The 27,982-nt window shown below is 39.7% G+C and overlaps 3 protein-coding genes across 9 annotated transcripts; 1 reads left to right on the top strand and 2 right to left on the bottom strand.

Annotated features, from left to right (window-relative positions):
- Positions 1 to 259: 259 nt before the first annotated feature.
- On the bottom strand, positions 260 to 2,789 carry LOC135165111 (transcription factor TFIIIB component B'' homolog). Its single transcript, XM_064126073.1, has 2 exons — positions 1,943 to 2,789; positions 260 to 1,869 (listed from the first exon to the last, which is right to left on the bottom strand). Exons 1-2 carry the CDS (start codon positions 2,786 to 2,788, stop codon positions 757 to 759), a joined length of 1,959 nt encoding a protein of 652 aa, XP_063982143.1. The 5' UTR covers position 2,789; the 3' UTR covers positions 260 to 756.
- A 6,059-nt stretch (positions 2,790 to 8,848) lies between these two features.
- Positions 8,849 to 17,156, top strand: LOC135165114 (putative fatty acyl-CoA reductase CG5065). Of its 3 annotated transcripts, XM_064126080.1 has the most exons (9): positions 8,850 to 9,086; positions 10,557 to 10,875; positions 13,653 to 13,868; positions 14,037 to 14,431; positions 15,076 to 15,185; positions 15,457 to 15,655; positions 16,011 to 16,250; positions 16,370 to 16,627; positions 16,719 to 17,156. In XM_064126080.1, the coding sequence occupies exons 2-9, from the start codon at positions 10,873 to 10,875 to the stop codon at positions 16,882 to 16,884; spliced, it is 1,587 nt and encodes a 528-aa protein (XP_063982150.1). In that variant the 5' UTR covers positions 8,850 to 9,086; positions 10,557 to 10,872; the 3' UTR covers positions 16,885 to 17,156. The 3 variants fall into 3 exon arrangements, with proteins under 3 accessions (XP_063982151.1, XP_063982150.1, XP_063982152.1); XM_064126081.1 differs by lacking the exon at positions 10,557 to 10,875 and having other exon boundaries at positions 8,849 to 9,086; XM_064126082.1 differs by lacking the exons at positions 8,850 to 9,086; positions 10,557 to 10,875 and adding an exon at positions 12,057 to 12,271.
- On the bottom strand, positions 17,051 to 27,869 carry Chn (charlatan). Of its 5 annotated transcripts, none has more exons than XM_064126077.1 (9): positions 27,729 to 27,869; positions 23,825 to 23,845; positions 21,888 to 22,112; positions 21,626 to 21,808; positions 20,859 to 21,160; positions 19,870 to 20,396; positions 19,189 to 19,554; positions 18,775 to 18,864; positions 17,051 to 17,878 (listed from the first exon to the last, which is right to left on the bottom strand). In XM_064126077.1, exons 3-9 carry the CDS (start codon positions 21,985 to 21,987, stop codon positions 17,578 to 17,580), a joined length of 1,869 nt encoding a protein of 622 aa, XP_063982147.1. In that variant the 5' UTR covers positions 21,988 to 22,112; positions 23,825 to 23,845; positions 27,729 to 27,869; the 3' UTR covers positions 17,051 to 17,577. The 5 variants fall into 5 exon arrangements, 3 of the variants coding, with proteins under 3 accessions (XP_063982147.1, XP_063982145.1, XP_063982144.1); XM_064126075.1 differs by having other exon boundaries at positions 21,888 to 22,116; positions 27,729 to 27,855; XR_010299428.1 differs by lacking the exon at positions 27,729 to 27,869 and adding an exon at positions 17,996 to 18,114 and having other exon boundaries at positions 17,739 to 17,878; positions 21,888 to 22,116; positions 23,825 to 24,067.
- Positions 27,870 to 27,982: the final 113 nt, after the last annotated feature.

Here is a 27,982-nt window from a genome sequence, read left to right on the forward strand (position 1 = left end):
AATCAGAAAAAAAATTAACCCCTTTCATAGCATTTTTTTAATATGGAGAATTCCACGAGTGCCAAAATGTCGAAATTAATTGACATAGTTTTTAACCATTTGACTCCTAAACTAATAATGGATATTATTTTCAGGTCACAAAATTGACGATCGAAGCACCTTTAAGTACTATTCCCCGCACTTCTGAAATATCTATGGTAAAATGTACAAGATGGGTTGAAATAAAATGTTAACATTGAAAATCGACAAAAGACAAGAATGAAAACAAGAGAAAATATTTATGTATCTTATTAAAATTTGTGATACATAGATTTTCAATTTTTATAAAAAAAAGCTATTCCTTAACCTTAAGATAGTTATCATCTCAACGTTTACAAAAATACAACTATAATTATTACAACGTAAAAAAGCAAGACATTTTTCTACTAGTTAAATCATGAAACGGTGAGCACTTCATACCGATTTCATACTAATGTCTTTCCGAAATGATCTGCAAATGATTTTTCAATGAATTTCATTTTACCTAGCGAATTGTTGAAATCAAGGAAATACTTGAGAAATCAAATTCAAAATGTCACCTGGTTCTTCTGATAGGAAACAAATTTTTTGGAAACAGATTTTTCAGATTCATCAAATTATTAATACAACATCTTGCAGTCCGGTTCCAATAAATTTGCTATACCGTAAAATTTTCCATTATCATACAGATCATAACCTCAAGACGATCCCAGTAATTTCATCATCCCCCATCGCAGTCTACTCCAGCGTATATTTAATCGGCGACACATCCTGATTGTTCAGTCCACTGGTAACGGTAGAGAGTAATTCTGAGCTAAGATTCACCGGTGTCATTTTCTCCTCGCCTCCATTCAAGTCCTTTCCTACCATGTACACCTGAACAATCGTCTTTCCAGGTTCATCAGGTGACTCCTTGGACACAATTACCAGAGACCCAGGTTCAACATCCTGCAGTCCCTCCACGGGTTCTCCCAGTCCATTCGTCCCCTTCTCCTCATTCTCTTTCTCACCATCGGCAGTTGTTTCTTGTTCTTTCTCCTCACTAAAAATGTCATCCAGAATATTGGTAGCATTGAATACCGGCCTCTTTCTCTTGGGGAGTCGTCCATATCTCGTGGGCTTCACCTTGTAAACCTCAAAGTCATCGCCACTGAGTGAATCTTCCGATGAATGAGGCTCCGTCATCTTTTTCCCTCTGGGTCTCTTCCGTTTCGTCTCCCTGGGCACATTTTCCCTCTCGGCGTCACTCATTTCCGGATCCTTTGATTTCTCTTCAGGATCATCCGCAACCTCCTCAAGATCATCCTCATCCTCACTCAGCATGTTCACACTAGTGGCCACATTCCTCTTCTTTGCGATCCTCTTTCTATAGACATCAGTCGACTTTCTCGTCTTCTTGTTCTTCTCCTCGATATTTTCAAAGCTCTCCAGTTCCTTCCTCAGTGTCTCAATGTCGTACTCCTGGTGGTACATTAGGGCCTTCTCCACAAGGGCTCTATTCAGCTTTTCCTCCTTCTTGTACTTCATTTTCAACTCGTGACGCGTTCGCTTCGGAAAGACGGTCTGCATGAGAGAGAAGTCAGTGCCCACTGTGTTCAGGGCCTTGTAGAATTTCAGGGTCTCCACTGACGTCCAGTCTTTGCTCTTAACTCGCTTCTTGTAGAACCCACCGATCGCACCTTCCTCGTCCACCAAAACTCGACGTTTAGCCACCGCCTCGCGATCTCTCTTCAGGGCAGTGTTTTCGATTACCAGAGATCGTTCATCCACCACGAGCTCTCCGTTTGGCCCCACTTTCAATTGGGGAACTGGCATTGCAGAGTCCTCATCCTCTTCTTCTGGTTCAGTAACCTTCAATAGAATAAATAACTCCATCATCATGAACTAATTAATTTCATCCATGCATTTTTATTAATTTAATTACCTCTTCCGGCTCGTCTTGAACTACAGAAGTCACAGTCTTCTTCATAGGGTTTGTAACGGGGTTGTAATAGATTAAATCGTACATGGTCAGTTTTGTTCTGTCCGGCTGCTTGTGTTCGTGCTTGAGGAAAAATTCCCGACGGGATTCCGCCAGCTTCCTAGCGGATTCTGAAATGAGCACCTTTCGTTTTTGTTTGGAATTCTGGCTGTGACTCTGACTGGGATTCTGGCCAGGAGGAGGAGGATGAGATGAATTCTGCGAGGGTTGGGACGAATGAGGAGAGGGTGGGCGATGAGGGGGAGGTGGATGACGACGAGAATCGTCCTCGGATTCGCTGGCACTCGCTCCGGAACCTTGGATGCTGTTACGGCGTATTCGGGTCGAACCGTCGAGACGTGGAGTAGGACGGGTGAACGAGCGATTGATGTGGACTTTTGTTAGTGATGTTTCACTGCCTGAGAGTTGGCCCTTGTCTGAAGACTCCGAGATCAGCCTCGCTCTCCGAGAGAAGCCCTCAACGGGAGTCTTCACAATCTCCACCGGTTTCTGGCCTTCTGGGCTAGTTTCCAGGGGGGCCTTCTCACCCCCATCCTTCTCCACTTCAGGTGTTTTCTCCCTGAGATGAGGGGATCCATCCTCAACTTGCTCTCCTCCGGGGGTTATTCCAGAGGTTAATTTCCTTTCCCCATTTAATATCTCTGGTTTCAGCTCATCCTGAGGTGCCTCTGTAGGGACTTGCTCCTTAACCCCATCAGGCTCCTTCGAAATTTCCTCAGGATCCTCGACTTTGACAGCTTTTCTTCGTAAAGGGACTGAAGCAGTGACTTTAATTCTCGCACGTCTCATCGTGATCTTTTATCTGACCACAAGATCAGTGAATATAATAGATTATCATGAAGTAATCGGGAATAATTAATAATATTTCCTGCCAGAAATATGATCAATTGACAGCCAACAATCAATCTATCATTGAATTTATCAATAATTAATTATTGATAATTAATTTCCGAGCGTTTTGTCTGCATGACGAATGTCTCGTGAGGTTAGGTTGAATTAAACAATTCTGTTTCTCTCTGTAAAACAAAACCATTGTTTTTAGTGAATAAATTCAGCGGTCGTTTATGATAGATTTTCGCTATTTCCGGAGATTAAAGAACATTGAGTCTGTCACGAAAGGTACTCACGGCAAATGCTCGGTACTAGACACCCTCGGGTCCATGCCTCGTTCATATCACGAACGATAACAAAAGCAGCTGTTTTCAACACCGTTCAACTGACAGAAAAGCTGGAAGTTTTTATCGGTGGAGAAAACAGGTGAAACATCTGAACGAATCAAAATTTCCCTAGAGCAATGTGTTTAGTGATTTTTTTTGAATATGAAAAAATATTGCAAACTCATCGCATGATGTTAAATGTAACTGTTGATGACAGCCACATGACCAAGCATCTAGTCAGGACGATGGATGTATTGACGATGATGATGGCAATCTGAATAATAACTCTGATGTAGGAAGCCTTATCTTGATAACGTCAACATGATCAAGGCCGAAATTCACAAATACCGTCCATTCTTCCTTCCTTCACTGTCATTCTAACCCAAAGAATCAATAACAAATAACAGTCATTACATTATCATATATTTAAATGACAATTCCACAGGATAAATCAAATAAAAAAGTGACACTGATCCTCTGAGTCGTAATAAAAAATAGTGGACGTTCCGGTAGAAAATTTTCCTTGATCCAACATGAGGTTTAATTTGTTTAACTAAATTTACATGTATCCAGAGATTATTCTGAGTCCAGAGGATCTTCCCTACGTTTATTATTGGATAATTATGAATGCTAGATTAAGAACGAGGCTCCAAATTCAAATAGAATGTCCCAAACAAATGAATAGTTGACAATATGCCCCATATTATAGATAAATTTTGTGAATTGGCATAACCATCGATTTCCTCAAACCTCATGAACAATCCTTCAGTAATAAAAATAAAATTTAATATTTTTGTATGAATCGCTGGATGATAGTCATGACATTCGTATATCTGTCTGTAAGTTCATCAAGCCACAGTTTGGAAAGGACTAAGCACTCTCCAAGAAGCCTGGACGTCCGTCGTCAAGATATTGGCAAGTTTAGAAATTATTCCCTTATGACATGATTTATTTCTTACCATTTTGAATACGACACATTTCATATTTTATTACGTTGTATGAAATAGTGTATTACATCAATTTCACTTTACGTACTAATGAATCAAAAAAATATTCCGTCATAGTGAGTAATAGATTTTTGTGGAAAAAAATTCAAGATCAAATTTAAATAAAAGCTTTAGTGCAGCTTATTAACGTGACATGACTCATTATAATCAGATAAAATTAATTAAATTCAAAGGAATGGTTTGTCTGGGTGTGTAAACCTTGAAAAAAATCACCTTAAAGTATGACTGACGTAATTAGCTTGTTCTGGCAGTGCCAGATAAATGACGGTTTAATGAGCCATGATATTCCCTTTTGGAGCCTCCGCTTCATTATCGAGAGCTTCGTTAATTCTCTCCAGGCCGCAGAGTCGGTCGCCAGGGCCCGAAGATGTGGAACCAGTGGAGTGAGTGGTCAGGCTGCAGCGTGACCTGCGGTGTTGGAAAATTGTCTCGATGGCGACACTGCATTGCTGGCGGTTGCTCCCAGGGGGAAAAGGAGCAGCAGTTGAAAACCTGTACTTTCCCAGCTTGTTTATATGAAGGTGTCGGTATTTATAAAATGTAACAGAGACGTATATATTTCAGTTTCGAAATGTAAGACTTCAAAGGGAAAACTTCATGACAAAATCATGTTTTTCAGCAATTACCAAATTCCACGAAGAATTTTTGAGTGAATAAAAAAAAAATAAAAAGGAGAAAGTACGAAGTTAACACTGAGAGAAAGATAAAATGCCTGAAGGAATTCACATTCGACTACTCGAATGTGAAATTCAACAGGGAATTAATCGTGAGGGAAGTCTATCAAAAAATCTTCCCTTTTGTAGAACATACGAGATGAAAGATAAATAGCAGAAAACAATTAACTCCTAAAGTATTATGAAGCGTAAATAATTAACTATTCTCAGAATTTGGAAAACAAAAAACTATGAATTATTCATCCTTCAATATTTGCATGGACTCTTCACTATCTTTCTGTCAACAGAATAAAGAAAAATATTGAGTAACCATTTTTATGGTTGGTTAATGACGTCATTATCGTCAGAAAATAGTCGTTTTTAGTCAACGGAACGAATCGTTAATTGCAACCTTTGAATTTCGCCTTGTAACAATTCATTTCGAATTAATGTCTTTATCGCACCTACTCAATTGATGTATTGGTCAAGAGTCTAAATTTCTATGTCACCGAGAGTAAAACTTGCAAATATATCAACTCAATAATCATTCTATTTCTTCATTTTTTTTATCATTCTTCATTCAGAAAATTCAAAACTGTAGATTTTTTAGTTCACATAATCAATGACGGGAAAAAAATATTTACAAGGATTTCCACGAAGACAATAAAGTAGCAAGCTAATCAAATAATTGAATTGTTGTTTGATTTTTACACTTCAATAGCTTATGATTTAGCTGAAAAAATTATGTTTCTCGTAACTTCAGTATTTTTATGCATCTAACAACAAAAAATTAATTTTTGTTCTTCGGTGAAGATGGTAAACCGAAGATTTGGGACCAGTGGGGCCAGTGGTCGTGCTGCAGCACATCCTGTGGACCTGGAAAAGTGTCACGATGGCGTCATTGTGTGGCCGGAGGCTGTGCTCCAGGGGAAAAGGAGGCGCAGCTCAAGCAATGCTATCTCTCTGACTGTTCAGACGATTCTCCATAAGTGTTGTTCCAGAGTCATTATTGACTCGTGTTAAACACGTCCTCTGTCCTGTATATGGTGGGTAGTTCAAGGGATTCTTGTCTAGGCGCTGAAGGGCTGACGGCGGGTGACAGAGGGGCTTCTTGATTCTTCGATTTCTGTATAAAATCTATCAGTTTGAATAATGATCTTCCAGACGGGATTGATCCAGAATTCTGGGTTCATTGGACTCGGATTTGTTTTCATTTTGTTTATGCAGAAAGAAGAGGAGTTATTGATAATAATCTGCTGAATTTTCACCTATAGATGAATAAATTTGGGCCTTTCATTGGCGTTAAACAAGTTCTACAGATATTTCGTCATTGCCAGATCCAATAAAGAAAACACAATCAGTAATTTGATTTTATCGATAAAGAATTAAGTTAAGATTGACTCTCATTAAAACCTATTGTTTCACATCAAAGATATTTTATAAAAATTCAAAAAATTAATGCAAACTATTAGAAATCTGTCCTATCAACAACTCCATAATAATAATTACACCCCGTTTCCCACAACTACTTTCAGCAATACTGGACCTATCGGGTGTTCCAGAAGTTCACCAATTACATATAAATTACGTACAAAGAGTGAAAGTGGATTGAGGATACCAAAAAGACGATCGGAAACTGTCACGTTGCCACCTAATGCAGCCTCGGCTGCTTCCACTGCCGTTTCTAAGCTCACCAGGTCAACGCTCGCTCTCGCCACGACGCGCTCGAGTGCGTCAATGCGTTTGCACAGCTCCATCAGGGCTGGATGAACTGAACGAAAGCGCACCAGGTGTTCAAACGTGCATTCGGCTCGTAAATTTTGCACCTTTAATTATCATTTCGTGAATATGAATGAGTATCATTTGAATAGCTGGGGACTACCCGCAAACTGACTGATCTCGGTAGCCAAAACATCAACAAAATCTTCTAAATATCAACATGCCATTATTCCATTAATTACGTCCATTAAATACTGGTGAAGAAATATTTTTTATATTGTTTACCCATCTAGTTCAAATATATATTGTAAAATAAATTCTCAATGCAGGGGATGGCGATTTTTCCACCCTTTAAAAGTGAATATAGACAACTTTTCTAATTCCTTATATTCTTGAATCTGACTTTTTCGACGAATTGTACTAATCAACTGCTTACTGCTCACTAATCGCTTATCCATCTTATCTTAAATATCGTGATAATGATTTTCAAGATGACACAAAACCTTGAAACTAAAAAAATCTATGAATAATCAGCTATTGATATTCAACGCCCACACGTGAAACCCGAGTTTTTTTTCATTTTCAAGACATTTTTGTAACTTTCAAACCGAGGCCTGACTCATCAAATTGTCTGATTTCTGGACGAGCTATTCAAACTCAAAAAACGGGCAATTACTCCCTCCAATTTTTCAAATTCCACGCAATAAAATCGGGAATACACTCTTAAGAGCTCCCGCAAATGTCATATGCCCTTCACCAACTAGAATTTCCATAAAAATCAATTATTCTGCAACATATTTGCTCACCGAGACCTTTGACCCCCTCCCCCCTCCCGTTGCCCCTCATCATTTACTGACCATTCCAACGATCGACTCAAACTCCTCAAGACGAATCAGCATCGCATCCACAGCCTCGTGCACTCCTCTCGTCTGCCAGCAGGTGTACAAGAGGTTATGATTCCATTCGGCATAAAAACATGATGATTTCCATCATTTATCATCAGTGTTGATGGATAATTGAAAAGGAAGAAAGAATAAATATATATACCTGTAATAATAATAATTCCAATAATAATATTGTGCGATAATAATGGCAAGCGATAAATGAGTGTGAGGATAATAATTATGTGGAAGTTATGGGAAATAATAGTTTTTAAAAATTAGGTATCATTTATTTAGGACCTGGGGCGACTGAGGAAATTTCGGAAGAATAAGCAAATGCTTACCTGACCAGGAAGATCCACCTGAAGATACGCCGCATAGTCTCTCGTCGTCTCAGCAATCATCTTATCATTTACATTACTCTTCACTCGATTATCCGACATTTTTCCTTCAATTGCACTATTATCGAGGCTCGACAATCATCGAAACATCATCAGTCAGTTGAAATCCACGTAGTTAACAAATTAGAACCTCACATTTCCATAATTACTGTCTGACCGTTGATTCGAAGCCTTAACATGATTGATTTAGAGTGAATACATTTGGTGAATGTCAGACAGAAGAACGGAATAATTATCTCGGTAATGATGATTAAAGTGATATTGAGAAAATCAGAGCAGATGATGTCCCGGCATTTATTTTGATTTCATCTCGGACAATATGACTGATGGATGCACTTACCGAAGGGAAGGGGGATGTGAATGGATGTGCGCACGCACACGATTCATCAGGGACACGTGACCTCCCGCGGGCTGCGCATTCAAACGTAAAAATTGTCATTTTATCCGGTTGATAATTATCCACGAGTCGTTCCTTGCTATTATTAATTGTGAAAAAATGACGGTTAACCAGAAGGAGTTTAACTGCGAAACCTCATATATTTTAAGCGATAAACATGTTGTGAGAAGGTGTGTAATTATTAAGAGAGTAAATGTGAAGTTGAAAAAAAATTCTAAAAGAATTGCAGTTGAAGAGAAAAAAATTCGATTGAATCTAGACCGGAAACCGAAGCTGGGTTTCCCGGATTCCCACCTGACCGACTAAGCTACCGGGAACCCCAGAAATTCCTTCCTTTAATGAGTGCCCATTCTACCCCAGTACTCCGTACGCGTTCTCTCTCGGGGTTGTTTATTCAATTTTTACATCACTGCGTGCAGTAAACAGGGTATTAGATGGGACATTGATTATTCCAGGAAAATACTGGATAAAAGTGAAAAAATGACAACGGCTGTCTTGTTATTAATTTTGATTATGTACCGGAGAACCAATGGATTCACTTTACGGAAGGAGGGGATATGAATGGATGTGCGCACGCACAGGATTTTAAAGGTGCACCTGACCTCTACCGATTCACCGGACTGTGGACTATGCATTCAAACGTAGAAATGATCGTTTTATGATAGAGGCTATTTATGTTTGATATGCTCGTACCTGTCCTTTTAGACGGTTCGAATAAATTCTCGGTAAATCGCGGTGTTTTTCAGAGGAATACAATGAGGTGATTAACGACTGGGGGGTAATGAAGAGTTCATGGAGAACGCGCTAACAAGTGTACATTAAAGTGGTGACAGCTGATTTGGTGTTGTTTTTCAGTTTTAGTGATTTGTCAGGTGAAGATGGAATTTTGTAATTTCGTGGATTTTTATGATTTATGATTTATGATTTCTGATTTCTTTTCTGTCGGGTTGTCCCCTAAGATTTGGAGGTATTCGTGGACAAATTAACAGAAGACTCAATCAATTCACTTCCCTGGTAGGAGATGACGAACGGCCAACAGTGGGCCGAGGCTCGGCCAGTATTGGCCGACACTGGGCCAGTTCTCATCTCCTACGTGGGTCAGTCAATCAACTGCTGCAATACTGACAAATCATCGAATCATTTCATTATTTATATTTTGAGGATCCGTATGTTGGAATGAAAAAATTATGTCGTCAGTAATCGGTGAAGAAAAATAAGAAATAACGTATCGCAATTAGTTAAATTATTCCCACTTTCTCTGTCTGATATAAATTCATTGAAAACTATTGATCGGAATTCTTGTTGTGAGGCTTTTCCGCATTTGTACTACTCTCATCCGGCGTAAAGAAAAATATTCGAGAATGTAGGACACAAAAAAGTGAGAGGACGTTTGTGAAAGAAATGCATAAAACTCCAGTTGATTTAATGAGTTTTGCAACTCTCTATACGATACTATTCCCATTCACATCAATTCCATCTTCACAAATTTGCCAGAGGGGGGAATTTTTTAACTTACGTATCAACATTGAATCAGAATTATCATAATACCGTTGCGAAAGAATTTATTCCTCATATGTATTTATTTTGAGAGTGTTAATTTCCTTTGGAAAAACACGCAATATGCGCGGAGAGAATCAATTCACCAATATTCATGGCTAAATTTAGAAAACAGGATTTCGTCAAAGCATGAAAAACATTTTTAATTTCAATGTTTTGATGATTTTTTCAGCCTCCAATGAAAATCTATCGGTTGAAACTGGAGGGTTGGACCGTTTTTGTTGCATCCAGTTAGGATTAGAAGAAGAATTTCATTTTTCACTGCATATATCCGGTTATTTAAATAATTTCCAGGACTTTGTCCTCCAACCATTCAACCATGAAGTCCAACGCAGGACGCAAAGAGACGTGTCTCTAATATTTGTCCAAAAAAAAACAATTCGATTTTCCCCGTTGAACAACTTCCTCTGGAAATCTCCACCTCGATTCACAGCATAACACATAACAACCTTCTTATTCTAAAAAAAATCATGCACCTAAAACGGATAATTATCGATACTATTTCTCATTGATTTGCACCAATCCTAGGCGGCTAATTTACATTCAATAGTAATTAATTTTTTATATTTCCAATGATGCGCTCATCTGCCGCAATCGCAGTAATGAAGTGGCAATCGTCTTTGCGATTATTCTCACCAGAAGTCGATGTGTATTTTGACAGTATAAAATAATTAATTTCCACTCACCCGTGCTACCAAACCAATTAACAGAGATCATTACCCTCAAAAATCTATTCAGAAAGTCCCTGATTGATCGCCGTAAAATGACGCGTAATTGATTTCAAGGATTGGTCGAATTCGTCCACCGAGTTGAATCGCCCGGTGACTAGAGGTGGGTCAGTAACAACAGTTGCGCTTCGTAAACATACGAGGTGAACGGGTGAAAGAAGAAAAAGTATCCCGGCACGTCTACCTTTCCTCTATCCCCCTCTCTCTCTCGCTCGCTCGCACTCCGATGGGTTTTTAAACTCTGGACACATGTAATTCATAAAAGGTGGGGAGCCAGGATTGTGCTAGGTTCTTAACTTCAATCTGAACAGTGGTCACTCCTGATGAACCAACACTAGTGAGTGCACGACCACCTCGAGAAACGCAGTCGATTATGGTAAGTGCCAAGTGACTCTCGTCTTTTTTAGACCGCGAGGATAATCAGCGGTGAAATTAGCACTAGTCCTATTCAACTCGACTAAATTCTCACATGAGTTTTCGCGAAATATCTCCGAATCTATGAGAGATGGCGAAATTTTTGTCAGAACAACATTTAAAGCTCCGAAGGAGCTCTACAAAAGAGGTGATGACAAAAATTTTGCTACCTGCTGCGGATTTCGAGATATTCAGGAAAGACTGATCTGGGATGTTTTACGGTTCGCTGAGGAAATCATCAACGAAGTTGGCCCCCTTGGGATAATTGCTTCACGTATTTTTAGTTTAATTGTTGGGAGGGTCTTATCGATGGTGATGACGGTAATGATGATGAATGGGCGAAGAACTCGTCGGGATTAGTGGAAAATATTGGCATTTTTATTCTATATTTTCCTTTCTCTATTGCCGCAATAGAGCGGGAATTCCTTAGCGTTTTTTGTTAGTCTTATAGACCAGCAGATTCTTTTTTTATCCAATGAGTATTCATATGCCAGAAGATGTTTTCGCAAACAAATTTCCGAGAATTTCTCGTTGGAAAATTATCAAGCTGTGGGTTTACTTAGATTATTAATTAAATTCACTAATGTAATGATGATGAATTAATTGAATTAACACTTTATTATGTACTAATGCGGTCGGAAGACACATCCGCTCAGTATCAATTCCTTAAAAGAATTAACGAAACACCAAATGGATTCAATTTTTCTAAGAACTACATGTAGTTGGTGATTAATGACATATTGCACATAAAGGGTGGAAGGTCATGTTATCCTTCCTGACGTACACTTATGCTAACTAAAAGCCTCGTGAATGCCAGAGACTCGTCAAGTCTAGTGTTAATATAAAAATTGAATCCAAATAATAAAAAATAAGATGAAATATATAACTGGCAAATATTTCTCTATCCGGAAATACCATCGATATTCCATAATATCAACCATTCGACACTCAACACCTCCATCAATACCACATCAATCCCATCACTACCACAATAAAACCAGAAGAAAAATCCAATTTTTCGCAAAGAAAATCCAGCTCATCCCTGGTATTTTCTTTTGCACCGACAATTTCAACCGATTTTCACGAATAACAGACTACAATTCCACGGTCTGTTGATCCCCTGGTTGCGTCGAGGTGAATCAAATGTTTCATTGTCAGTCGAAAAATGTCTCTGTCCCAAAGATTGTGGTTTTTCGCTCGTCTCTTACTGAGAAAGTACCAGAAATTTTTATCAGATAGAATCAAGTGATCTCCCTCTGCTCCTCCCCCTCGCCTAGAAAATATTGTACACAAAATTGATTAATGTTCAGTGAAGTTGATTCGTTGTAGCAGCGAAAGGCTAGACTCATAATCACCATGTACGTACAAGCATTAGACGAACAGCAGCTATTACTGGATGAATAAATTCACCTGGATATTAATATCAGTGCAATGCCTGATTTAAAATATCGCCTGAACTGCTGCAATTACGCAAGTGCTATCTAGGGTAGAAAGAATTCAGCTATTTAATGGTCACGTCCCAAGACGCAATCAGATATTAATCAGAAAGCGTTTCACTGGATCAACATGACAAGTGCAGCTGAAATTTTCGCTGGCTAATCTACTGTCATTATCTTGCTTCGGTGCGAATATTGCGTGGATGTTGAGTCATGTTGGGGGGTTGATGTGAGTGGGATATGTGGAAATGGGGTTTGGGAATATTCCAAGGAAGGAATTGGAGGTGTGGTGAGACAGGAATATCTTGTCGAGGGTTTGGGGGGCAGCGAAAAGTGAACCTAGGGATTTTCCAATAAAAGTTGAACTGTGGGTGGTGGATATTAATGTGGGGTAGGATTATTCGCAAAAATAGGAAAGGGGTGCTTGGATGAATGTGACAAGGGGCGCAGATTTTTACTCCGTTTTCGTTGGGGTTTTTCGTCATCTAGTGTCATTATCAGGCTTCGTCGGTGGTATTACGTAAATGTTGGGTCATGTCGTGGGTTTGCTATGGGTGTCACATCTAGAAATGGGATTTGGGAATATTCCACGGAAGAAATTCGATCTCTGCAGGGGCTGAGGTATTTTTCCATTGATGATTTTTTTCAGGACAAGTGAGAGGCGAATGTAGAAATTTTGCAACCGATATCGAGTTCTGATTGACGAAGATTAATCGAGACTTGGGAGTAGGATTATTTGTAGACTCGGTTTATTTTACAATTTTTCAAATCCAAATCAATATTTCGATTGTATTTTACTGAATTATTAAATTAAAATAACGAACACTTTGATTGTATTTCAAGTTCTAGACGGAAAGACATTTTGGATAAAAATTAGATCCCTAGAGGGCCAAACGTGGGATGAAATGACATTCAACCGCTCTTTAGGTCAAGTTTTGTTGGAAAAATCAGACTTGGGAGGGTAGTTTTTACCTAAAATATTTTTCCATCTAGTATTTAATAAACAGGACTTTTTGTTCCGGGGAAATAATGCAGAGTTCTTCCTTTGAATGAGAGTTCTTGCTTCTGGTTCAACCCACTCCACTAGTAAAAATTATCCCCCAAATGATATAATAGTTCTCGTCACCCCCTGGATTACCCTCATAAATATAAACTCCACCAGTAATTCAATCCCTCTCATTTTATTTTTCATAAATAAATTACATGGAACATTAAATTTCTTCTTTACGCTCATCAAATTTGGATGACCATCGCAGTCATTATTCATCAGTACCTTCAACACTATTGACACCATGAATTTCAGATGGCGGGCATCAAAGACGATGGTGAATTGAGTGAGATCCAATCGTTTTACAAGGGCAAAACGATATTTATAACTGGGGCCTCGGGTTTTATGGGGAAAGTACTCCTGGAGAAGCTTCTGTACAGTTGCAGTGGCCTAGACCGCATCTACATTCTCCTGCGTTCGAAACGGGGTCGAACACCGGAGCAACGAGTCGAGGATATGTTTAAACTTCCTGTAGGTATATTGTCCCGATGCTTCTCTCGATCTCCGAGTAATTATCTATGGAATTCTAATAGATCATTAATATAATCAATAATCATGATGATCAATAATTAATAATACATCATAATACTTGGATGCACTGACAATTATGATAATACAGCGATTAAAAAATGTTGTTAGTTATTCGAGAGACTTCGGAAAGTTCAACCAGACGCTGTCAATAAATTAATACCATTACCGGGTGACGTCACTCTACCCAATCTCGGACTCACGGAAGCCCAACGTGATGTACTCGCGGACAGAGTGCAAATCGTATTTCACAGTGCAGCGACATTAAAACTCGAGGCCAAGCTCAAGGACGCCATTGAGATGAATACCATTGGGACGGATTCCATGCTACAACTGGCAAGACGTATGAAGCATCTCCAGGTCTTTGTACATTTGAGCACAGCATTCTGTCATGTAGACCAGGAGGAGCTACATGAGCGGGTTTATGATGCTCCAGATAATCCACACGAGGTCATGAGGCTCGTTAGGTGGTTCAAAGAGGATGCTCTTGATCTTGTCACTCCCAAGTTAGTGCTTCATTTTTTTTTCCCCGGTTTTGGTACTGGTCATTAACATTATTTTATGGGAAGCAATGAATTTCAAGGTCATTGTGGAAGAGCTAAATTTATTTAATTGGTTTATTGAGGATTTGTCTGGTAAAATAATAATGTGGGGAGAAATCGTTGGATCTTACGATGGTGTGAACTTTAATACGTAGCCCTGAGAGTAACGTGATCCTTAATTATGTTGACGTTTTCTGATATAATAGTGGAATGGATGTTTGTGGTCGTGGGTTAAATAGTTTTTTTAAGATTCACACAACACTCAGTCGTTTGATTTTCTTGTAAAGACTTAATTTCAATGTTAAAATGGTATAAAAATGAATCACAAAAATTAATATGCTTCTCGGCGTACCTCACAAATCATTTTCCCATTCTCGAGATAATTATACGTTTAGTGACACAGGGAAAATGAACACGTCACACGAAGTAAAAAAACCTGTTCCCGCAAGGATCATGAACTTCATTATAGCTTCATAAATATAACGAGACATTCTTGTTTCATCAGTAATTAAAATACCGCGTCATTCACTCATTAATCGCTCCAAAAAATATTCCACTGAAGAACGTTTAACTCCTATTACTTTATTTAATGGTCTCGTTCTTTACAGACTCTTGGAACCCCATCCGAATACCTATACATATTCAAAGAGATTGGCAGAGACATTGGTGGCCAATGAGTATCCGAATATGCCTTGCGTAATCGCGAGACCTTCAATCGGTGAGTGGTCAAGGTCAAGAAGGATTCGAATTATCCTGTCATTCAAGAATTTTCTTCGTTTTGCTTATTCCGTGGAAAGGAAGAGAGGAGATACAATAAAGTCACATTTATTATTTTTTAATGAATTTATTCAAATGAAATTTCAAGTTACAAGAAGAAAAAAAAATTAACAATACAAAATATTACTTTTTATTAGGGATTCATTTTACCTAGCGTTCCCAACAATCATATTTATATGGGAGTGGTATAAATATAATTATTGAATTTTCAGTTACACCAGCATGGGAGGAACCTCTTCCAGGCTGGGTGGACAGTCTCAATGGCCCGGTGGGACTTATTGTTGGCGCTGGTAAAGGAGTGATCAGATCAATGCACTGTAATGGAAATTACCATGCTGAAGTCGTTTCCGTTGATTTCGCCATTAATGCTCTTATTGCTATTGCACATAGGGTTGCAAGCGCCAGCAGCAGGTATGGCAACTCTACTTGGGCCAGCCAACTAGAAAATAAAAAATAAATGGATAAAGTATTTTACAAAATTGTCAAAGTATCTATTATCATCAACAATTAGTTCAATCAGTTTTAACGTTCCATTGGTGATTTTTCAATGAGAAGAAAAAACCTAGAGTGGACATTCTTTCCCTTCATTCAGATGAAGAGATGTAGGGCCTCCTCTGGGTGAATAAAATCGAGATTGGCATTAAACAAAATAGTTTGTAAATTGTTGGAAACGAAAAAAGATTTTTCCATTCTTGAGGAGTTGTGAATGGCTACTGAATGAAGAAATTTCCCCAAATGAAGAAATTAAAGTAATTGAGGGTTTCAGATCTCCAAATATGCCTGTATTCAACATCACTCAGAGTCGAGTGGTTCCAGTTACATGGGCTGACGTGCTGGAGAAAGGAAAATCGGTTGCATACGAATTCCCATTCGACGGTGCAATTTGGTATCCAGACGGGGATATTCGGAGCAGTAAATTTGTGCACAATTTATTTGTCTTTTTTTTTCACATTATTCCTGCGTATTTCATTGATTTCCTCATGCTAATATTCAGGCAAAAACGATTGTAAGTATTACAGAGTTATTTGTAAATTGGCGTTTCAATTTTCAGTCTTTTCATTTGCTGAGAAAAAACCTAATTATCCAGTGAGAAATATTTTCATGACTTTTTAATTTTTATTGCAGTATGGTACGAATTCAGAGGAGAATTTCTGACGGCCTCGAGGTGTTGCAATATTTCACAACGAGGGATTGGGTTTTCCATAATACGAATTTACTCAATTTGTGGGAGAAGATGAGTCCGCGAGATAAACAACTGTTTAATATAGATTTTCTCAGTATTGATGATTTGGAGTACATAAAGAGAATAATTCTGGGAGCGAGACAGTACTGTATGAAGGAGAAGATGGAAAATCTGCCGAGAGCACGAATGCACTTGAAATTGTGAGTGAAGAAAATTAATCAAGGAAGCTTCGTCAATAATTAATTTCATAGAAGAGATTCTTTAAAAAATCTGACGTTTCTTCTATTCTAGGCTCTACGTCATCCACTTGATCGCAGTCTACGGTTTCTACTATCTCGTTCTCTCAACTATAATAAAAAACTTTGAGTTCACTAGGTACTGTCTCGACCTAGTCACCGAAAAGATGAAATACTTACCGATTCTCGGCCGTTTCGTAGATAAAGCTGCTCCTGCATAAAATTCAGCCGCAACTTCTGAAATTCTAATTGACATACAATATTCCAGGTAAAACCAAAATTTATCGAGTAAATTTTCAAATAAAACAATAATAAAAATAATTGCTCCATCGACAAAAGTGTATCTGTACAAAACCATCTATTTTACACATTGAAATTACTTCCAAATATAATAGATATAATATATTTCAAGTTGACAACGTAAACAAGATAATTTTCTTTACAAATTACAAGTATTTTCATTCTTTAGGAAATATAAAAAAATTTCTCCTGACGAGTGATTTATCTTTATTTACCTTAAACACTAGGGCAATCTCATTGATGGGATATCACTCGCACTGAGTAATCCTTGTATTCTAATATCCTTGGTCATTTCATACCTTAATTCTAGTTACGAATAAAAAATTATGGAAAAACTTTTGGACCTCGGTGTGGGTTTTTTGAATTTCAATAATTTTCTCTTTGTATTTCATCATTGAACTCGTACATTATGTCACAAGACGATAAACGTATCATCTGACCAGTGTGGTTCATAATTACAAGAGTGAGATGATACTTTTATTACCATATGACGTACACTATTTTGTGTTATTGGGTTCGAAGAGTCGCGGCTAATCGAGCCTAATGACAAGAAGAAAATTGCACGACTCGATTAAAATGATGTGAAACATTGACGAATAATTTCTAATTAATCGTTATCTCTTTTGAAGTCGCTTAGAACTCAAATGTTTGTGAGATTTATTCATCTGACGATTGTGTCGCCAGAGCATGTGCAGCATTAGTGATGCTTTCGTGTGATAGGGCTTGTGTGCTCGAGCTGTGGCATCATCTGGACAATGGTAACACCTGAGATATTTGGTAGCACAGCAAGCGGGTTTTTTCCGCTTCTTTAATTCAATTTTACGTTTTTCCTCTTCTTCCTCTTCGATTTCTGCTTGGGTCAGGATCTTTCTAGGTTCTCGCTGCTTCCGAGATCTGCTTCGGCCATTCGATTCACTAGATTTGGGAGGAATTATTAGATATGCTTAGCTTAGGGGAGACATAATTGGGGAACATCGAGGATTTTTGAGTTAAGGCTGTTCAGGATGTTAATTTAGGTAATTTTTGTCACACCTGATGTATGTCCAATTATCCTCGTTTTGTGTACGTTGTTTGCTCTTTACAGCCTTATTCGGCGATTATCACAATTACCATCTCGTGGCTGCTACCACTGCGGCACTGTTTTCACACAACTTTCATATAATTTGAGAATCTACAGTTACTTTGTTATATACTTTTTCAACGTGTAAGCATGAGTACGTAAGAAAAAAAATTGAGACTTCATGATTGAAGATCATACGGAATTTGAGAAAAATCCAGTGAGATAATTTATTCAGTCATGTTTTATAATTTTAACTAATAACAAAATGATCAATTCATGAGTTGTTGAAGATGAAAATCTATTGTTTAGAAAGCTTACTTAATATTTAGGATTAATAATTTTGAAAATCCCATATATATATGAATTTTCCTCAGATTCATCATTCAATGCTCCTTCAAAACGTAGATAAAAAATATTAGATAATTACTCTGAACAAACGTGCTGTTTACATGAATGATCAACAATATGATAATCAAAAAGGCGAAAATAAAATAAAAACGCATACAAAACGAAAATAAAAAAACCAAGTGTTGCATTACTCAAATTAACTCGCGAACATGTAAATATTGGATAAAATTGTGCATAATAACTAGACAAAAGAAATGTTCAAATAATATATTCGAGGGGGAAGGAACAACCTGGAATGGGATATAGGTAAACTACCCAACAAGCAAGCTCGGCTGTACGTGACTAGAGTGCTACATGAACTTATTTTCTTCCTCTTTTTTTAAGTTGTGATGAATTTACTTACCCAAGGATTGTCGTCGGTGGTGGCACAACGGCGGCTGCAGGGGCTGGGAATACTGGAGGTCCGGGAGGAGGCCTGCCACCGCCCGCAGGACTGCAAACATTATTTTTGACATTGTTTATTATCATCATAAATAAATTGGCTAAAAGAGGTAGATTGAGGGGACATTAATTTTAATTGATAATAAAAATCTGTTTGTGGTTATTTCACTTCAGCAACTCACAGGTCCCGAATTAAATGGCAAAAAATATTGTTTAAAATACAGCTTCTATTACTGTTCTAATCTTTCATGAATCATCTTGAATAACCGTTTCTAATGACACTGACGTCTGCGATGCAGTAAAAATCTCCAAAATTTGCTGCAGAAAATTTAGAGAAGATTTTTAAACTATCAATTTATTAAGAGTGATATCTTACTGGACAGAATCGTGTCTGTTTATCGTTGGAGCGGGTGCAGGCGTAGTAGCTGGGGCAGTTGGGCTGGCTATCGCTGGTGATTGCGCTGAGGTGACCGGCGCCGACGCACCACCTGACGAATTCCCCGTGTTTATACGATGTACATGTAGCTGATGAAGCTGCAACTGTGCTGCATCTTCACCGAGGAACGAGCATCTCGAGCACTGACGTTTGTTATGGACTTTGAGTACATGAGTGGCCAAACGTTCAGCCCGAGCTGCTTTGTATTCACACAGGGCACAGGCGAAGGGTTTCAGGTGAGTATTCAGGTGACGTTTAAGACACCAATTGTCGACTCCACTCCACGAGCAGTAGCAGCAGGTATATCTGGCAAGTAAAATCGTAGAAATAAACACACACAGTTCCATCGTTCACTGCAGTGTCTTTGGAATTATTTCCTTTGAGAGGATAAACAATTTTCTCTCAATAAAATTGGATTTAAATGAACGTTTTAATGAAACGTAATAGAGGTGGATTCGATATTATCAATCGAATAAATTATGTAAATAATTGGCTGAAGGCCTACGGGCGATGGCTAGTGGCAAGTTCTCGGGAGAATATGCAATAAATAGAGTTAAAAATAAAAATGAAAAAATAAAATCTTCCCCTTCTCCCTCTGTCAAAGTAAAAAATAAATATTACCTTCTCTCTTGAGCGCCTTTGGAGCCAGCTTTGACATGACTTTTACTGTTACAACCAGTATTCTGTATTCTTCTACTGCAATTGCTATCCTGAATGACCCCAACAACACTTGTCATACTGGCAGTCTGATAGATGGCTGGTGTCACACCAGCAACACCTGTCGCCTGTGTCGTCTGCAGCTGATAGCTCTTATTGTTGTTGTAGTTTGTTGTGTAAGTGCCATTGATACCTGTACTGTTGGTACTGCTCTCGTGCACTGTCTTGATGCCATTGGTAGTCGGGTTTCGTCTTATCTTGGCCAATTCGTACGTGTGCTCCCTGTGCATCCGGAGGAAGTGCTTCTTCACGTGATCGGCACGATTGAAGGGCTTATAGCAGACGTAACAGTGAAAGGGCTTCTCCTCTCGGTGGATGTTCTCGTGACGTGTGTAGAGATCACGTCTGTCAGTGCCGTAGGGGCAGTACGGGCAGGTGTAGCGTTTGCCACTTGATGAGGTTGTTGAAGAGGTAGACATTGTTGGGGGGCTCTGTAGATTCGTTTTATTTTTTTAACATTCGTTTATCGATTGGTGACGATGGTTGGGGGGGGGGGGGGAGGAAAATTAAATGCGGGGCGCTTTAAGAGGTAATGCAGGAGCCGACAAAATTACGACTTTTCTTCGATTTTATTTACCGGAAATGACAAATATATGCATTGGCGATTTAGAGCAACATAAAGATAATTTTTATTTTTATTTGTTTGAAAAGAAAACACCAGAACAATGTTTTTTTTTCATAACTAAAAAAAAAATTAAGTTAACGGTCCGTCCTTTGTGATACCCTCATTTGTTGGACAGAAGATTGGTCATTAAGATTCTATAGAATCATAGAAAATTATTTGAAAAATAATAGTTTTGATATATTTCTGCGCCTTTACTGCGCCGTAAAGCGACTAGTTATTTTACTATCGAATGTACAAGGACGAAAAAAATGAAACACAAAATACTCACAGTGTGCAAATGCTGTGGTGGCGTGCTCGGCAGCTCTTGTAGGAGAAAGGGGGTGGTGGCAGGCAGTAGCGCAGCTGGGACTGTTTGGGTCTCCTGCGTTCTTCGAGAGGGTGGTGCCTGCCTCTCTGCCCTGTCACGCACTCTTTCCAGGTACATAAGAATATCCTCAAGCTTCACATCGCTCTGCAGGTAATCCTTTCTCGGCGAGTGATGACGGTTCCGTGAATCATCCAGAATTCTCGACGAGTGCAGCTCCATAAAATGTTCTGCTATATCTCTCGGTCCACCGTTCATACAATCACCTAAAATAAAAATTAAGTTTACAAATAGCGGATTGGTTATTATCGAAATTGCAACTGGGTGATATTTTTGGGTTCGTAGTTTAAAAGGAAAAATGGGTCTTTTCCTGGCAGATTAAATTGTATTTCCATGCAAATTGAAGTAAATATAATTTTAATTATTTCTGTCGATAATGAAAAAAAAATATTTCAATATTTGTATTTCACTATTTTTGTGGGGAATAAGATAATCTCATTCAGTTTGATTTATTAACTAAAATAGTTGAATCGTGAATTACTTAAAAGAAAACAACTTAAAGTTTGTGGTTTGGATTTCCAAATTAGAGAAGCAAAACGGATGATTTCTCTTATTATCCGTTGCTAGAATGAATTTGGCTTTGAATTGAAAACCTCGTACAAAATTTAAAAACAAGGAATTTATCAAATTCCCCTTTGAAATTAATAGAATGAAACAGAAACAATATTTACCACACTCGTAACAACGCCAGGTAGATTTTCCCGCGTGATAAGAAGCTATCCGGCTACCGTCAGTTCCTTTAAGTGGCTCCTCTTCGCAAGTCCAATTTCCATCGTCCGAATCAGTACCATTTCCCGTGTCCTCATCATTTTTGTACGAAACCGAAGTCTCAAATTCGTTCTGTACACTAGAAGCTGTAATACACAAAGGCCCAAATGAAGAAGAAGAGCATTATGAGTAATACTCAAGTCGTTAAAATATGATTATCCTTACTTCTGTGGTCAGGATCGTCGCCGTACAATTTTCTTGTAATCTCTTTGAACATATCCTCGTAGCAATCCAGCCTGCCGATACCTGTTGTACCGCTTTCCATGGTGTTTTTCTCGGTAAAGCGAAGGAAAAATGTGAAATCCAATGGGGACGTTTAGCTGGCAGCCCCCTGGGAGGGACCGAGGCCACTGGGTTCTACCCCCTTCGAGGGTCGATCTTTGGCGCTCACTACCTGAATCATTCAAGGACAATTGACGATTAAAACTGCTTTACCGTTATGACCTTTTTAAAGAATTTTCCATTCCATGAGGAATCATTTAGGGGTCTACGTAATAGGGGAATTGAGGGGTGGCTTCTGCTTCTTGTAGATTAAAAAATTTGGAAAAAATCAGAAACACGGGTTTTGGAAATTTTTTCAAAAGTACATTATATGGCAGATGAAAAAAAGTATTTTTTGGTAAGTGTAAGGGTTTCAGAATGAGGTTCACTACCTTATTGAATGCATTTATATATAATTAAATGGCGTAGATAATTTTTTAGTACACATAAGCAATGGTAGATATTAATTATAGTTTTTTTTTCAACTGGGTATCGTTGGAGAGCCTTCAACCATTAGATATTCAGTGTTAATACAATCAAAAGCATTTTTAATAATTTTTCATTCAATCCTTCAAGTGTTGATGTGGGGGTGGAACGACGTAACGATAGGATCCCAGAGTTGAGTGCAGTTTTTCGATATTTTATGATATTGGTGATAAAATGGTAGTTCTGAGAGCACGAAATGTGCAAAAAAGGTTCTTCATTTCGCACCAATCAGAAATTCAATTCCCGGTGTGTCTCGATCACGCGTGGATATAAAACAAAAAATACTGAAGTCCTAAATTGGAAGAAGAGCCCCTAAACTCCTTTCTAAGACGAAAAAATTAAATGATCAATATCCTATCGATCAGTGCCTCACCCCGTACGCAAGCGTCAGCCCTCCCTAAAGAATGAAAACCCCCCAGATAAATAAACCCATCCAAGATTTGAAAGCCAACTCATGGCATCGATATTCTCCCTGAATCCTCCGTTGTCATGCCTTTGTAAACCAAAACGAGAGCACGATGGAGAAGGAAACATCGTCACAACTAGTTAGGGGAAGTGAACTCGAGTAACAAGGGGTGGGGGGTCACGGCAAGACGAAGACAGGGGGGTGAGGGTCGTCTAAACTGCCGGATAAATCAATATTTTCCCTTCAACGATAGACCGAGTGGAGTACTCCTCCTTTCCCAAACCCCTCAACACATGCAAAATTTTCCAAAAACTATTTCTCAGGAAAACAAAAAAGTTTCAAAAAATTTTAATTTTCTCAGCAGTAGAAAAATCAAAAGACGAAAAATAAAATTGTCCGGAGAAAACTTGAAACGCAGTTGAGGAATTTTCAGTCTCCCCCAGCTGTTGTTGGAATATATTCCACAAAGGGGAGGCCTTGGGCCACCCTTGTTCAATCCCCCGACGCATGCGCACACAGGAGCCCCCACCGAGTGAGAAAGAATGAAACCCAAGTTTATCCCCATAACAGCCTCTAAAAAGAGATGAAGGCAAAATGAAAAGAGAGATGCGAGCTATCCCCCGAACGGTTTGTGTTTCAGGTCAGAGACAGCCAACCCTGTTGTGGCCCGTCTCAACCCAAGCGTCATCCGTTCTACAAACTACTTCCACAGTTACCACGTTTTTATCTCTATTGAAAAAATTAAAAAACTAACTCTCATCAAACTAAATTCTCCCAAAATCCACCACTCAAAAAACCACCTCCACCTACAATTTTTCCCCCCCCAAATTCGCGCTTTTCTCCCTCGAAAAACATTCAGTGCACCAAAAAAAAAATCCCAGGAAGTACCACCCAGTGACAAAATCGTGCAGTTACTCCATCAAAACAAATAAATAACCAGAGTACTCACCCAATGCTCTTCGTCACTCTCCTGTCCTCACGTGTTCCGAGGGGCGAGAAAAAAAAAAATTTACAATCACAAAAACAAATCACGTGCCAACAAATACCTAAACAATATCGTCAATTAAAAATCAACGAAATAACGGGAAAAATATTTGACGCCGGGTTTTAGTTTGTGCCCGAGGAATTGCAGGTTGTTTCCTCGACGGCTGTCGGGTGGCGAGTGGGTGGGCAGGCGGGGTGGCCGGGTGGCCCCAGTGGGTGGTGTCGGGTGGGCACATTTCAGTGTGGGTGGGATGGAGACGGGTGAGGGGAGCTTGCTCCCCCTCCCCCCCGCCCCTCTCACCCCACCCTCCGCCCCTCGCCTACCTCCCTTCCACCAACCGCCCTCCTTCCTCCCTGTCCCCTGACCAATCCTTCCCCACCCCTCCCCCCCACCTCTTTTCCTTCATCTACGCTTTTGTGTTCTGTTCTGTTCCCATTCAATGAGGCTATATTCGTGGAAAGGGAATTGGACTCTGAAGTTTTTTGAAGAGGATACCTAGGCTGCTTTATACATGTGTGGGTGGGGTGGGGAGGGTTACACGTGTGGGGCGGGGGGGGGGTATAGACGAGCACGAGAGGTGGACGATACACGTGTGAATGTGTGTGTGTGTGGGGGGGGAGGGGATATCCTTCAGTAAATTTGAGCTTCTTCATCTCTCTGTCGTACTTGGACCCCCTCCCCTCCTCGTAGACAGCTCTACCTTCTGGCATCCCCCTCCCCTCCCCTCCTCCCCCCCGGCCTCTCCCACGCAGACGGCTGTTTTGGCCCGATGCCGCTCCTTCAGACCACCTCCCACTCCTGGCAATTTTCCTCCGGGCCGGCTGTTCTTGACTATTCCTTCCTTGTTGGAATTAGTTTCTCTCTCTGTCTCTCCTCTTAGTTTGCCTCGTCAGCCACCCGCACACGTGTTCCAGCGAGAATGGATGGTAGTGGAGGTTTTTTTCGATGGGGAGAGGGAGGGAGATGGAGGGGTATGAATACTATGAGTGAGGGTTTTTAGTTGGAGGCGGGGGAAATTTTGAAGGCTTTTCAGGGGTTTTGGGTGCTGGGGATTTGGGTTTTTTGAAGGGGGTGGGGGAAGGGGTGAGAGGTTTTTTTATGGAATTCTTTGTTCTGGGTGTGACGTAATGGTTGGTGGGGAAGAGGACGCTAGTGGCGACGCGGGGGTGGCGTTGGAGGTTGCTAGTTTACCGGATATCTGCCGGTAGTCTACCAACTGAGGAGGGGAGATGTCGCTAGCAGATGGTTTGGGTTTTTCTGGGAGTTTTTGACGGGAGATGGAATTTTCGATTTCTCATAGGGGGGAGGAAAGCTCCAATTTTTTGAGGATAACAGAAGTTTTAGGTTTCGAAGGGTAAGATAGGGTGAGTGGAGGTGGCCTGAGGGTTGTTCACTTTTTGAATTGGTGGGTTGTTCCCAATGATGTATAAACATTTATTATTTACTTATGATCTATATTTACAGATAATTGTCGCCCAAAATAGTGGGTTGATTGAAGAACGCATGGGGAATTTTACAAGTGATAAAATAATCTATTTCGATGCCACCCCCTCACCCTTATATTCCAATTATACTTTTGTCAGTGCTGTTATGTTCAGTTTCATCTACAGGCAAACTAAGAGGTACTTTTCGACGCGGTCTGAACGTAGCAGCTGTCACAAAATAGTGTTTCACGGCTAGTCCTAGGGGTAGCACCCCGGCCAACTTCAACATCATCACCCTCGTCGTCTCGCTGTGATGTTGAACTGATCCCAATTGATGTCCCAATTTTTTCACGTGAATTTAATCAACCGGTTCTCAGAAATTAGTAAAAAAGTCAAGAAATTTGAAGGCATCAGCAGTAACCCCTAAAGGGTGGTGCTAATGAAAAATAGTTTCGAACCAGAGCGTTGAAATTTGACCTCATTCGGAGCTTTTTCTTCCCCAAGCCAAAAAATTGATACATTCAACTGATTTCCCAACAACATCATGACTTATTCCAACCAACACATCGGAAAATTAGGTTAGCATGAGTCAAAAGCATAAACCCCCTCCTGATGGATCCCCAATGAGGGGGTAAAAACACTGAAGTCTCGAGTGAATGAGCGTCTCGTGCGCGCAGTGATAATTCTGCGTACACACATAAGAATCATACCACAATAAAGACAGACTATAAAGGAAAGAGATGAAAGAAAATTGGAGTGGGAAAGCGTCAAGCTGCGTCGGCGCTACAGTCTCACCCACTTTTTCTTTTATTATTTTTCCTAGCGGGGGATCCATCAGAGAGTAGCATACAGTGGAGGGCCAGGCCGTCAGTGCCGCCGGACCGCCATATTGGCAATTTTCGGTGTCCACCACATCGAGGAAACGGAAGGGAGGAAATAAAAAGGAAGGGAGAAAAGCGCCGAGTGTGTTGCCAGAGAGAAGAGCCCTGGGTTGGTCCCCGCGCGCAAGACCTTTTTCACGAGGATAACCAGGGGCTCAAGGAAAATAACAGTTTTCGGGGCGATAAAATATTGTTTCACCATCAAAATAATCATCGGCGACACCATTCACAGTATAAAAGGCCAATCAAATGATCTGGTCACGTTGCAGATATTTAATAAAGAGTTTGTAGGCAATATTTTCGCTTCGTTCGCCCATCATTTATTTTTATTCTCAAGTGAAGGAACGAGAAAATTTTTATTTTGTGCAATTCAGTTAACAACAATTGGCCTGGAGTTATTTGTACTACATGAAATAGGGGAAAAAAGGAGAAACGATCGGCGTACAGAGTGCCCTCACCGATGAGGGTAGTTCGAGCACACAAGACACCCAAGTGACAGTGGGTCTGACCGTACAAGCACCATGACTACGTGTAACAGGGTAAATAGTAATAATGGATTCAGTAAAAAATTGAATTTAACGTACTGAAGGTAAATACGACTGAGGAATAATCATGCGAGTGACACCGATAGTAACCCCAGTGTGTCAATGAGGGAACATTGATACAGTTGATCATTTTTTTTAGTTCAATGCCATTATTTCTGTTGAACATGTGAGGGGATTGGGGGGCCACTGTGTTGACTCGGTGTGTAAGTGAAAGTGATTTTTTTCCCTCATTTAAGTCGAGCTTAATGTATTTGTACAGCAGCTTCAACACGGCCGAATCAGTGAGTCGATCCATTTGTGGAACGAGTGAATGCCTATTGACAATGGGAATTTGTACATTTTCATCATCAATTGAAGATTGTGTGCAGTGAGAAAAAGACCAAAAAAAATCATTAAAAACGTGGAAAAAAAAAAGTTTAAGTAGAGTGAGTTCGAGGCTCCATACGAGGTCGTACGCCCGCCAATCAATACGGCACGGCCCCGACCACTCTTGGTAGTTCCTATTCGCAAGCTCGAAACTTTATATATATATATACAATATATATATCTCGACGCAAGCTCACTAGTCGTTTACGGGGTGTTTCTACGCTGGGTGGCAGCACCTGTACTCAAATCAAATCCATTTTACGAGGAGGAAGTCAGTGGACAGCCGGTTAACAATAGGAAATCAAGATTGTCAGAGATTTTATGCTGTGGTCTGTTGAATAATTATTTATCTGGCACCCAAATGACTGCGCTTTGAGTCTCCAATTTTCAGTGAGATATTTATCCGTTGAAATATCATTGGAAACATTTTGAGTGATTTACTGCGGTCCTGTATTGAATGGTAAATTGTCTGGCACGCACACGAATGGGGTTCAAAAATACCCCATTCCCTTTCAGTGAGATATTTGTTTAACAATTAAATGTTATCGGGGACATTTGACAGCATCGCTGATTGACGACTAGGGTTCATATGCCAAATTGTCATTTAGAAATTTTAAACCAGAGGTATCATTGAGGTGATTTGTGAGCAGACCTTGAGTCACGGCCTTTTCACTGTCCCATCCTGGACCATCTGTTGTCCTGAGTCATTGAGGTACATCACTTGGGCCATCACAAAGTCCTGGACACAACCTGAATTTCATAAACAAAAATATCCGACAAAAGGAATTAATCTTCACCAAAAATCGGGCGCGGGAAATGAAGACAAGCATGCGCAGAAGGACTCCAGTATCATCGTTAATTATTATGGGATGCTGGTGCAGTGATCGTGAGGTGGCGTAGGTGGAG

The sequence above is a fragment of the Diachasmimorpha longicaudata genome, chromosome 8 (genome assembly GCF_034640455.1).
Source record: "Diachasmimorpha longicaudata isolate KC_UGA_2023 chromosome 8, iyDiaLong2, whole genome shotgun sequence".
NCBI classification, from domain to species: domain Eukaryota; kingdom Metazoa; phylum Arthropoda; class Insecta; order Hymenoptera; family Braconidae; genus Diachasmimorpha; species Diachasmimorpha longicaudata.